The 13016-nt window shown below is 41.5% G+C and overlaps 1 protein-coding gene and 1 non-coding gene across 2 annotated transcripts in view; one reads left to right on the forward strand and one right to left on the reverse strand.

The window, feature by feature from the left end:
* The window catches only part of CNTN4 (contactin 4), a 910670-nt gene that overhangs the window by 194561 nt on the left and 703093 nt on the right, over positions 1-13016 (reverse strand). The window contains exon 8 of the mRNA XM_038772663.1: positions 1999-2101. Coding sequence (XP_038628591.1) covers positions 1999-2101 — 103 coding nt within the window. The remainder of the gene's footprint in view (positions 1-1998; positions 2102-13016) is intronic.
* LOC119920590 lies at positions 8124-8261 on the forward strand. Its single transcript, XR_005448323.1, has one exon. It is a non-coding gene; the product is annotated as a small nucleolar RNA SNORA7 (small nucleolar RNA).

A 13016-nucleotide genomic window follows, 5' to 3' on the forward strand; every position in this document is an offset into this window, starting at 1 on the left:
CCTCAGTCTCTTTTACTGGCTCCTCCTCTGTCTCCCACCCTCTGAAAGTGGGGGTCTCTCAAGGCTCAGTTCTGGGTCCTCTTCTATTTTCCCTCTACACCACTCCCTCGGAGAACTCATTCACATCCCATGGCTTCAACTACCATCTCTATGCAGATGGTTCCTAAATCTACATCTCCAGCCCTGACCTCTCTCCTTCCCTGCAATCTCACTTTTCCTCCTGCCTTCAAGACATATTTCCTTGGATGTCCTGCAGACGCCTCAAATTAAACATGTCCAAAACCAAACTCCTCATCTTCCCACACAAAACCTGCCCCCCACATCTTTCCCATCACTGTAGACCACACCGCTATCCTCCCTAACTTAGAAGCCCGTAAACCTGATGTTGTCTTTGACTCATCTCTCCCATGCCACCCACATGTTCAATCTCTCACCAAATCCTGTTGGTTCCAACTTCACAACATTGCTAAAATCCTTCCCTTTCCTCTCGATTCAAACTGCTAGCTTGCTGATCCAAGCACTTATTCAATCCCACCTCGACTACTGCATCTGCCTCCCTGCTTACCTCCCAGCCATCTGTCTCTCCCCATTCCAGCAGAGTGAAGCATGGATCATTTATCAACCAAAAAGAACAGTCCATGTCTCCCCACTCCTTCAGAATCTCCAATGGCTGGCCATCCACCTCCACATCAAACAGAAACTCCTTACCATTGGCTTTAGAGCACTCAATAAGCTTGCCCCATCCTACATCACCTCATTAATTCCTACTCTACCCCAGCCTGCACACTCCACTCCTCTAGCACAAACTTACTCACTTTGCCCCGACTTCGTCTAGCTCACTGCCGACCCCTGTCCCACATTCTTCCCCTAGCCTGGAACTCCTTTCCCTTCCATATGTGCCAGACCACCACTCTCTCCACCTTCAAAGCATTATAAAGATCACATCTTAACCAAGAGGCCTTCCCCATTTAAGCCTTCTTTTCCCCACTCGCTCTCCTTTTGTGTCATCTATGCACTTGGATCTGTGACCTTTAGACATTGGATATTCGCTGCACCCCCAACCCCACAGTAGTTATGTACATATCTTTAAATTATATATTATAAATTACTTATTCATATTAATGTCTTTCTCCCCCACTAGACTGTAAGATCGTTATGGGCAAACCTGTCTGCTAATTCTAATGTACTGTCCTTCCCCAAGCCCTTAATACAGTGCTCTGCACATAGAAAGTGCTCAATAAATATCATTGATTGGTACTGCTAACTGGACTTTAGGTCACTAGGGCTGGGAGGCGTCCAGGGTTATTATTCGTCTGAGATTCATCTCCCTTTATTTCCCTTGGAACTGAGCTATAAATGGCCCAAACACAGGCAGCCTGAAAGAAAAGGGGAAAAAAACAAAGGGCCTGCATAATTCACAAATGAAATAATCACATACTGAATAATTGAAAGTTAGCTAGATGGGCAAAAAATGACTGAGCACGCAGTACTTTACTCTCCAAGAATTTTCAATGTTAATGTATCTATATGGAAACCCTCGATGTCACGTCATGCCTGATGAACCGAGGGAAATTCAAATGTTTGAGAAAGCCTGGTAATTTTAAACAAAATTCAAAAACAGCATGATGCCTCCTCTGAGACTCAGGCCCATAGTAAAAGCCCAGGTTTCTGTAAGTAGTTGACTCTAATGTGCTAAAAATGAAGGTCGTTGTTTTTGTGTCACACCAGGTTAGACAATATGGCACCTCACAGGCAATAATAATAGAGCGAAACATAATTTCAGAACCTTTCGCTTCCATCTTTATGGTTACATCAGCCGTGGCAGCTTAATCTTTCTGGCACCGTTTCAGTACTTCGCTGCTCAGAAAAATAGTAAAAACAGAGTCACACTCACAGTCTCCGTTACTTGTCAGTCGTGCAAGAAGCGGTAACTGTTAGACCTTGAAGCAAATTCCGTACCTTCACAAGCTAAAGGAAGAAGAACAAATCCAAACTTACTTTCCCAAGGCAAAGCATTCCAGTTTCACAGTTGTTCCTTTCGCAGATGGGACTGTTTCTGGAAACTGCACTTCTATCTTTGGCTCGTATTCACCCATCACCCCTGTAAACACATAATGGAAGCTAAATCTTGGTGTGTTTTTTTCCCCCTCAAAACAACATTCTCAAGTGTTTCTATGTTAATGCAGACTCTTATATACATCATTACTTGCACAATTAATCCGTTCATTTGAAAAAGTGTCTGTCTCTAACAGCCGGGAATTGTGGCTCTTTTCCCAGTTACTGCCAGAGGAAAATTTACATCACAGCTCCATACCATCTGCCTAAGATTAAATTCTTCATGCATCCATACTTTCCACTTTTGAAGTGTCCATTCTTTTTCAGGTAACTTGAAAACAACAACACTTACTAGAATAATCAAACAGAACTGCCACTTTTGAGGAAACAATGCAGAACGATTAACAACACTGTTTCTTGAAGGACTTGTGGACGTGACAGGGACTTAGACTTTTTATTAGGGTATCAAAATATTGTTTTAGCAACCACGTAAGTGATTGATTACTGAAATTTCAATTTTATGACCACCCTTCCCACCTTCAAACCAAATTTTGATGAGTCACATACTGCTTATCTTTTGATACCTTTAAATGCCTATAAGTGTCTCACATTACAAATCAAATCAAGGAAAGATTAATAGACGCTAAATATGGGAAGCAAAAAACTTTTAAAAGCTAGGAATATCCTCTTGGCCAGTAGTGAACCATGCAGCTCATAATCTGCCACATTTTCTAATAAAACGGGAAAGAGCTCTTCAGTTACAACCTGCTAAGATAACTCATTGAGCTTTACCTGTAAAGATTTTAGATCTTCTATTTTTTTTCCCCTTATTCCTTGGACAAAGATGATTATTTTTGACATTCATTTTAGCATTTATCCTACCACTCTTAAATCTTTTACTGTTCAAATGTTTCAAACTATGCCCAATCCAGGAGGCAGTGTGTTCTATTGGACTGGGAGTCAGGAAACCTAGGTTCAAGTCTCAGCTCCACCTCAGGTCTATTGTGTGACCTTGGACAAGTCACTCACCTCTCTGAGTCTCGGTTTCCTCACCTGTAAAACGGGGATAAAATAGATTGTGAGCCCCATGTGGGACAAGGACTGTGTCTAATTTGAAACCTTGCATCAACCCCAGCGCTAAGCACATGGTAAGTGCTTAATGGAGGTCATGTCATTTCTCAGAGGAAACTTTACAGCTACGTTTAACAAATGATCTAAAACTGATTGTTTCAGTGGCACTGGTGATGTAGGTTGCCAAAGGTGTTGCTGCGTATATTCCTAAATAATATTGGTGCATCTTTTTGAAAACCAAGTGCAATCTGAGCTTCCATTTCTGTTTTTGCACAGACTCCCCTTGCTGTGGAAAATCAGACAGAGGAGCTGCTCAAAAATGGGAAACACATAAGGACACGTGACACAACATGACAGTGAAAAGAAAAGACTCCTATCAGTATGCAGATACAACTCTGCCCTTTTACGCCTGCAAGTTTCAGAAGTATAAGTTCAAAGACAATTCTACTTCTAACACGTACTCTAAGCATGTTCCCACTCAATTTGTGGTCCATGTTCCTATTACATTTCTGGATATATTTCCTCAAGCAAAATTTGTCCTTCTCAAAAATAAAGTATTTTCACTTTCATGGTACTGTTTAAAAAATTAAAAAAAATCTTGGATATTTTTGAAAAGACTGGACCTGAACACTGCTTATGTTATCATCTGAATAATAAGCCCAGCCTAAAGTGGCCATTTTTTTGCTATCAATCAATCAACCAATCGTATTTATTGAGTGCTTACTGTGTGCAGAGCACTGTACTAAGCGCTTGGGAAGTACAAGTTGGCAACATATAGAGACGGTCCCTACTCAACAGTGGGCTCACAGTCTAGAAGGGGGAGACAGAGAACAAAACAAAACATATTAACAAAATAAAATAAATAGAATAGATATGTACAAAATAAATAGAGTAATAAATACGTACAAACATATATACATATATACAGGTGCTGTGGGGAAGGGAAGGAGGTAAGGCGGGGGGGTGGAGAGGGGGAGAAGGGGGAGAGGAAGGAGGGGGCTCAGCCTGGGAAGGCCTATGAAGCTTTATGGTCGCATCACAGAAAGAGGAGATGCCACGTCAAATTGGTCATGCAGAATTGAAGGGGCACTATGCGATCATCATCATCATCATCAATCGTATTTATTGAGCGCTTACTGTGTGTAGAGCACTGTACTAAGCACTTGGGAAGTACAAGTTGGCGATCCTCTCCCCATTACCAGCGGAGGAAATGTCCAGTCTTGTCCAACCTGTTCTATGCAGTCACATTTGAGGATGGAACAAGAAATCTGGAAGCTGGTGTCAAATGTGATTTGTCTCCTTCAGTAAAGCCTTCCAACTCAACAGGCTAACACGTCATAGAAAACCCTTGCACTACACCTTCCTTAAACGTGCACAGAGTAAGCGCTCAATAAATGATCGACTGACTGAGTGATAAAAGAGATCCTTTATGCTGCCGCTGATGCTCTAGAGGCACACACCCAAGAAGACATGCCAGTGACTCCAAACTTCTTTTCAGAGTTGCCATAGTACTACAGATGGATAACGCGGGATTGCCAATACTTTTGAAGACAAACAAGGTTATGGCAGGCCTGAACATAACAAGTCTTACATACAACCAAGGATCAACATCAGCGAGGTAGAGTTGAATACTGCTTAAGTAGTGGAATTCATGACAGCACATTGTAATAATAATAATAATTACGGCATTTATTAAGTGCTTACTATGTGTCCGACACTGTGTACTAAGCACTGGGTCTGGTGACAAAGGGAAAAGGAGGTAGAAAACTGAATAAAAAAGGCCAGTATACCCTTTAAGAGCCTGCAATAATGTGACAGCCAAAAGGCATCAAACTTCCACAGCAAAGGGATGGTGAATAGAGCAAGTTTAATGACCAACCAGCTACCACTCACACACAAACACTACAGTGCACTTATTCCAAAATGAGGTTCTCAGACATTACAGTCACTGTCCCATAAATATTAGTAGCCTGAATATTAGATCAGCTAACCAGTTAACACCTTCTAGTACTATGGGCGTTCATATCCTCATAGTGTAATTCTAATAAAAAAATCATTGTTTTGCAATAAAATATTTTTTTTCAGGGAATCAAGACAATATGCTCTGAATCACCTTATTTTATGGAGGGAAATGAAATGTTGATGTTGGAGCTCTTGGCTACAAATGACTTAAAAAGTAATATGATTATTTTGCCAGAGCCTGCTTCAAGCATTTCATACATGTGCTTGTTTAGGCTAGACATAAAAGAGTAGGAAATGAATATCTGAGGTTCTGCTTCAGTGAATTCAAGTTTTGTTGGAAAAACAATGGTGCAACAGGTATGCAATTAAACTTGCAATAAACATTAAAACAGTTATGTTCTCTATCTTATTGGACCATTTTAAGGAACTCTGACAGGAATTCCAATGAATTAAGATCTTTATTATAGTACTTGACATCTGTGGGATACTTATGTGATCATATGGCAATATTTTAATACTGCTAATGATTTACCTATTGAAGGTAGGTAAATGATCAAGATTAATGTGGCATGTCAACATCACGATTTAAAGGTGTCTCCATGTACATATAACAATGTGTTTTTGAATTAAAATCCTCAGAATTTCAACCCTAGCCAATGTCTTTAGGTAAATTATGGGCCTTTTCTATGAACACCTGTGAACTGTTAAGTTTAATTGGGCTACATCTGGCCTTGTATGTGTTTTTATTCCACTGTATCTTCATTTCTTTCCTTTCAACTATTCTCTGTCTTAGTTTGGCATAAAATTTAAAGAGATGTAACCTTTTAAAAAATGAGAACCCCTAAACAGGAGTGCATTTTTCACAAGTCATTCCACTTACCACCTGTACTCTTTTGAACTTAACTGGTCTACAGCTGTTCCTGATGAAGCACCATGGAATGATGAGGCCACTGAATGGGGCTAAACAGGAAATGAATCTAATACCTTTTACAGTCCTTTTTCTTGGGCACTTTATAAGGCTATGACACTGAAGCAGTAGCTGGAGTGTTTGGGATGAAATGCCTGTGTCTAACTGCAGGTTGAGCAATTATCATGTGTAGAGAAAGAATTTGGATAAATTTAGGCTACAATTCTTCATTTTTATCTGAATTATTTAGATAAATGGCTCAAATTTCTTTTTGCTTTCCTGGGAAGGGACATATCTACCATGTCTGGATAAAGGCATGTAGCATATCCTGTAGGATGAGTCTTAAAAGCAGTCAAAATCATGGTTTGTTTTTCCCCAAAATGGGAAAGGGGCTATCCGCACTAGGAAGGTTCTAGTGAGAAGCCTGACATTTAAAATTCAGGGACTCAGGACCTAAGAGAGCTGGATAGGAATCACATGGATAATGTCCATTCAGTTTCCTTGTCTAATAAATATAATAATAATAATTATGGTACTTGTTAAGCACTTACTATGTGCTAAGCACCGTTTTAAGTGCTGGAGTAGATACAAGTTGATCAGGTTGGACACAGCCCCTGTCCTACGTGGGACTCCCACTCTTCATCCCCATTTTGCAGATGAAGTAACTGAGGCACAGAGAAGTTAAGTAACTTACCCAAAGTCACACAGCAGACATGTGGCAGAGCTGGGATTAGACCTTTCTGACTCCTAGTCCATCCATCCATCCATCAGTCAATCTTATTTATTTAAGCTTACTGTGTGTAGAGCACTGTACTATGCTCTTGGGAGAGGACAATGTAGCAGAGTTGGTAGACATATTCTCTGCCCACAAGGAGGGCTTACAGTCTAGAGGACCACATCTTCCTGGAGGCTGATTCATGGTGACAGATTTCAAGTTAGAGGGAATAAGCCTATATCCCAGGAGAAAATACTTTACAAGTTGGATTGATTGAGTTTTGTACTGGTTAACTGATTGATGTTTGCCCACTTTTTAACTTTTTCCCTTATTTATGTTGTTGGCAAGCAAGAGTCATGACTGTAATATTTCTATTTTTGCCACACAGTTGAAGCCATTCCCTCCACGACTAGTTCTTTACAGGTTCAGAGGAATCAAGTCCAAGAGGGAAAAATGGTGCCTTTCACCACTGCCAAATCAAGGTGGGAAAATGCCACAATAATCTGGGTAATTTAGGCCCAAATGGGACAGTTGAAATTGGGGTTTTGATATGAATTATTAGAACTATTTCAGCTAATTCCCTCAATTCTTGTTTTCACTTTGCCAGTGAAGACCTGCTGAATGTACAGTATCGAGACCAATAAAGATGGACAGTTGTGGTCTTTTTTGGCCTTTCACTAATTTACAGGTCACCACTGGCCAGCGGAGAACTTTTGGGCACAATTCATCTAGTCAAGATTTGACAGAGGTGAAGGTCTGTAACTGACTGCCGGGCTCCTAATCTATCGGACGTTCAGAATATCATCAGCTATGAAGACTATTAAATCATATTAGCAGAGACAGTGTGGCAAAATAGCTCTCATTTCTAAATCTAAGTCGTTTCTTCTGCTCATAATATGTCTTTTACAACCTAAATATCTTCAAATGTGATGTCAAAGAATAAAAACAAGCACTGACTGCTGTGACAGAGACACAGAGAGCAAGTTTCCTTTAAAAAGCCTTGATTTCTCCCCATGACCTAAATTTCTTATTTTTAGTATTCATTCATTCATTCAGTCATCCTTATTGAGCACTCACTGGGTACAAAGCACTGTACTAAGCGCTTGGGAGAGTACAATATAACGACAGACACATTTCCTGCCCACAGCGAGCTCACAGTCTAGAGTTAGTAGTATTTGTTAAGCAGAGAAACAGCATGACCTAGAGGAAAGAACAGGGGCCTGGGTTCTAATCCTGGTGCTGTTACTAGCCTCCTGTGTGATCTTGGGCAAGTTACTTAACTTCTCTGTGGCTCAGTTTCCTCATCTGTAAAATAGGGATTCAATACCTGTTCTCCCTCCTGCTTAGACTGACAGCCCCATGGGGGACAGAGACTATGTCTGACCTGATTAACTTGTACCTGCCCGAGTGCTTCCCCTCTCAGGGTCTCACCTGGAGAGTTTCCAATCCTCTACCAGTCTCAGCTACAGGAGGGAGAGTCAAGCAGAGGCCTACCCACTCCATTCCTAGCCTGGGCGGTGGCTAGTGAGTGGAAGGCAATCTGCTACGAGTCAAAACTCATCCATGCTGGGCAGCACTGTCATGGGAGAGAATCAAGGGAGGAGACTCGAGTTTACTGCACCGAAGGAGGCAATCATAAACCACTTCTGTATTTTTACCAAGAAAACTCTATGGATACACTACCAGAATGATTGCAGTTGGAGGTGGGGTGTTCAGGGAGAGATGTGTCCATGGCGTCGCTATGGGTCGGAGATGACTCCACTGCATGAGATGGTAGTAACAAACTCTTGAGACGCTCTCCAAAGGCCACTGGTACATCACCAAGCCAATCTCCAAGCATTTAAAGGAGGGCTTGGAGCTTAAATATAGTAAAATTAACTCCGAATGCTTGGACCACAACTCCCAAACTTCAGAAGCTCCTCCCCAAAAGGTGGAAAAAAAGGAAGAATGCTTATTTCATGTGTGACCTTAGGCAAGTCACTCCACTTCTTTGTGCCTCGGTTACCTCATCTGTAAAATGAGGATTAACACTGTGAGCCCCATGAGGGACAGGGACCGTGTCCAACTGGTTACCTTGTTATCTACCCCAGTGCTTAGAACAGTGCTTGGCACATAGTAAATGCATAATGAATACCACAATTATTATTAATTATTAATGCAGTCTAGCTATCCTACAGAGGTGTTGGAAGGATTACCTTCCATTTCGAAAAAAATGTGTAAGCTACTGCAAGCTCCTTAGGGAGAAAGTCTTTTAGTGACACATCATCATCATTAATATCAACGACAAACCATTGGGTTAACATTGATCGATATACTGCTCCAGGGTGTACTGTTGATAATGATGATAAATTTAAATTGCTCTGCCAGTGATTTCATACCCACATTAATTCATGCTCACAATCTCCTTTTGCGGTAGGAAAGAAGCAAGAATTATTATCTCCATTATACAGACGTGCAAACTGAGCCCAGTGGGCTCAGATGGCTTGGCCAAAGCCAAGAACAAGCCATTGAGAGGACATGAATGTAGGCCTCCTGAATTTAGCCCAAGGCTCTTTCTATTATAGACCTATGTTGGTTTTCATATTTCATTTCCTTCTACTTAAATTTTCTACTGAGAGAAGGCAGCCTGGTTATTATACTCATGGGACCATGTGAATTCATGAATAATCCTTGAATATTTACTAAATAGAGAACAATTCTTTAGCACAACAGAATGGAAGACATAAATTAATACTTAGTTCTCCAGAAGAATAACTTTAGGAAAAAAAAGGAAGGATAATAATAGTGATGGTATTTATTCACTCATTCATTCAATCATATTTATTGAGCGCTTACTGTGTGCAGAATACTATACTAAGCGCTTGGGAAGTACAAATTGGCAACATATAGAGACAGTCCCTACCCAACAACAGGCTATTTATCAAGTCCATACTATGTGCCCAGCTCTGTGTTATACAAGATTATCAGATTGGACACAGTTCCTGTCCCACATGAGACTCAGAGTCTAAGAGGGAGGGAGAACAGGTACTTAATCCCCATGTTACCAATGAGGAAACTGAGGTACAGAGAAGTTAAGTGGCATGCTCGGGGTCACACAGTAGACAACTGGTGGACCCGGGATCAGGTCATGCTGCCACCCAGAAGAAAAAAGAAGGGAGACAAAGTCAGACTCTATGTACCTTTTAATGGTATAAGGGTTTCAAGGTGTGAAGAGAAAATGAGGAGAATAGTGTTTGCTTAGCTTTATACGCATAACCAGGATATGTAACAAAAAATGAAAGGATTCTGAAAACCTGCTGCAGTTTCAGCTCACTGCATCTCTGAATTTGACCTGCAGCTTTTTCAAAGCGGTAAGTGAAGATTTTGCCAGGCCACTTCTCCATACCCATTTTATTATGTCTCCACAAATGTAGGTTGAATCCAACCTACATTGGATTCAATAAATAACTTCTTCACCCAGACACCCAAGAAAAGTTTGACAAAATAAAATAGAAAGGAGAGGTACGGGAAATTAAATGTATTTCAGGCTTGCTGCCTGATTTTCTTCTGCAGCATAGATCATGGCATATTTCGATAGCTGCACCATGTTTTGTTTTGTTGTCTGTTTCCCCCTTCTAGACTGTGAGCCCGTTGTTGGGTAGGTACCGTCTCTATATGTTGCCAACTTGTACTTCACAAGTGCTTAGTACAGTGCTCTGCACACAGTAAGCGCTCAATGAATACAATTAAATGAATGAATGTTAGGTCCCGTCCAGAGAGGATTAGGCTGCTGCTCTTACAAAGCATTAAAATTTGCATTAAATTTTTTTCCTCAATTTCCTCCAAATAAAAAAAAATAATTCTAAGTTATGCTTAGTAACCTAGTTTGAATATCAGCTTTATGAACTGAAAGTTAAATGAGAAAGGTATTTTATGAATTTTCACCATGTAACTCTTAGGGAAATTAGATATAAATAAGGCATTAACTGCTGAAGAATGAGGTCCTTAGTCTGCTAATTTTATGATAAAATATTCTAATGAAAATAATTTGTCATATCGATGAAGATGTACTGAGCAAATCAATACAAATTCAAGAGCCAAGCATGAGGTATTTGCTAGATTGAAGAGAATATGAATATTTTGTGGCTTGCATTTCTCTATATTTCTGTCCCTTACATTTCTGGAATACTGTGTCCTGCTGAGATGTCTCTCATCAGATGCCTCAGTGCAGAAAAGTCAATACTGCATTATCCTTTTGGGACATGACAAACTGAAATGGAAACCACCCCAGAATAGACATTTTGGATATAAAGTCTTTTTGGTAGAAGCTGGCGAGGCTGGAGAATTCTAAATGATTACTTAAAAATGCCAATTTAGAACATCTTTAGTAACTGGCATTACTAATTCTGGAACTATGGAGAGAATATGATATCTCTGGCAAACCTGACTACCTCTTTCTTTAACTTAGCAAGATATTTCAGATTTTTAAAAAATTTTGCTTTGACTTAAAGCTAAAATCCATTGTTCAAGTCGGGCTCAATCCAAGATGCCCATTTTTCATTTTGTTCACAGGAATGAACCTGGGGAGGAGCTTCTGAAGAGTGGATTATATCGGAGCTCTAGCTTCACAGGCTTCCAAGGGTAGAGGCAGAGAATAGGGAGAAAGGAAAAAGGGGGATAAGGGAAAAGGGAATGGAGAAGAACGGAAGAAGGGAGTGAGAGGAAGAAGGGGCAAAGAAGAAGGGATGGAGGAGGAGAGGGGAAGAAAAAAGAAGGTAAAAGGGAGAGGATAGGGAAAGACTATTCACCTTCTGCTGCTACACCATTTCTGTCAGCTGCTTCTGCTGCCAGCCAAGTGGTAGTAACTACAATGCCCAGCTCAGAGTGGGCCAGCTGAGCTGGGGGTGCTGCCACTTGGGAGATAGTAGCAGAGGAGGGTGGCCTCAGCTCTGGGGCCAAAAGTCATGAGGGGGCTCTGCAAGCTGAGGTTGGTTTGTTTGCTTTTTTGGCATACGGTACTTTTGGTATTTGTTTTTTGCTGTGTAGAGCTGCTCCAATGGCTTTTGAAGCCAGACACCAACCTTGTCCCCAAAGAACTCCCAGGCTGCCTGTATGGTCCAGGGGCAAAGTGGGCCTCTAGCTCAACCATAAAGCTCCTCCCTGGGCTCCAAGACTGAGAGTCAACCACAAGCCGGTCCTGAAGCCTAGCAGGGGTGAGAGTCCCCACTGGATCCCAGGTTGGCAGCGGGGACTGAGAAATAAGGCCAACATCTTGGCTTCACTCCTGGTTCATATTCAGCTTTAAGGGATTGGGGTGGGGGGCAGTGATGGCTCTTTTTCCTGTCCAAAAAGCTGAGTGTGCGTGTGAGAGGGGCGAGGAGGGTAAAACTAATAATAACTGTGGTATTGTGGAATATGTTAAGCACTTGCTATGTGCCGGGCACTGCATTAAGCATCGGGGTAAATACAAGATAACCGGGTAGGACACAGTCCCTGTCCCATGTAGGGCTCACGGTCTTAATCCCTGTTTTACAGATGAGGCAAATGAGGCAGAGAAAAGTGAAGTGACTTGCCCAAGGTCACACAGCAGACAAGTGGAGGAGCCGGAATTAGAACGCAGGTCCCCTTGACTTCCAGGCCTGTTGCTGTATCCACTAGGCCACGCTGCTTCTCATTAACTAATTATTTTGCCCTCCTTGTGCCAATCCCATGCAGGGAATTGTCATCCTCACTTTCAGGGAGTTGGCACTCCTGGGCTGGAAAGGGTGGGATGCCCTGCCACTAATTTTCAGGGGGACTTAAAAGCATCTTGTCCTCTTAAAGGGACTAAATCTGTGCCAGTTGGTCCTCCTGCAATGATTCACAAGTTCTCTCACTTTCTTTTCTCTCATAATTCAACCTTTGTCTAAAGCACAAAATAAACACTACATTAATATGCCTTTCATATAAGAATAACTTTGGAAAAGAATTTGGATCCATTACAGAAAAGGGTGGTAATGAGCTGTTGCCAAGAACAAATAAATGTGGTAGTTACCCATCAGAGGAGTGAATTTTACTGGCCTAAGCTCAGAAGGGAACCACAACCTCTTTCCTGTCAACCTAGCCCTGTCCCCACTGAGATGCCTACACTTAAACTCAACCCGTTCTGATCCTCCATCTGCTTTAGAGTTTTCAACTTTCCTGTCCCCCAATTCCTGCACTTTGAAATTGCCCCCTGTTTTCCTGGTTCCCTTGAGCCCTCTTTGGAGGGCTCATTTGAGGACTTGATGTTTCTGCCATCATTCCCCTCTCACCCTGCTCCAGGGTTGTCCTTGGCATGTGATCCTT

Source organism: Tachyglossus aculeatus, chromosome X1 (assembly GCF_015852505.1).
Source record: "Tachyglossus aculeatus isolate mTacAcu1 chromosome X1, mTacAcu1.pri, whole genome shotgun sequence".
Classification (NCBI taxonomy): domain Eukaryota; kingdom Metazoa; phylum Chordata; class Mammalia; order Monotremata; family Tachyglossidae; genus Tachyglossus; species Tachyglossus aculeatus.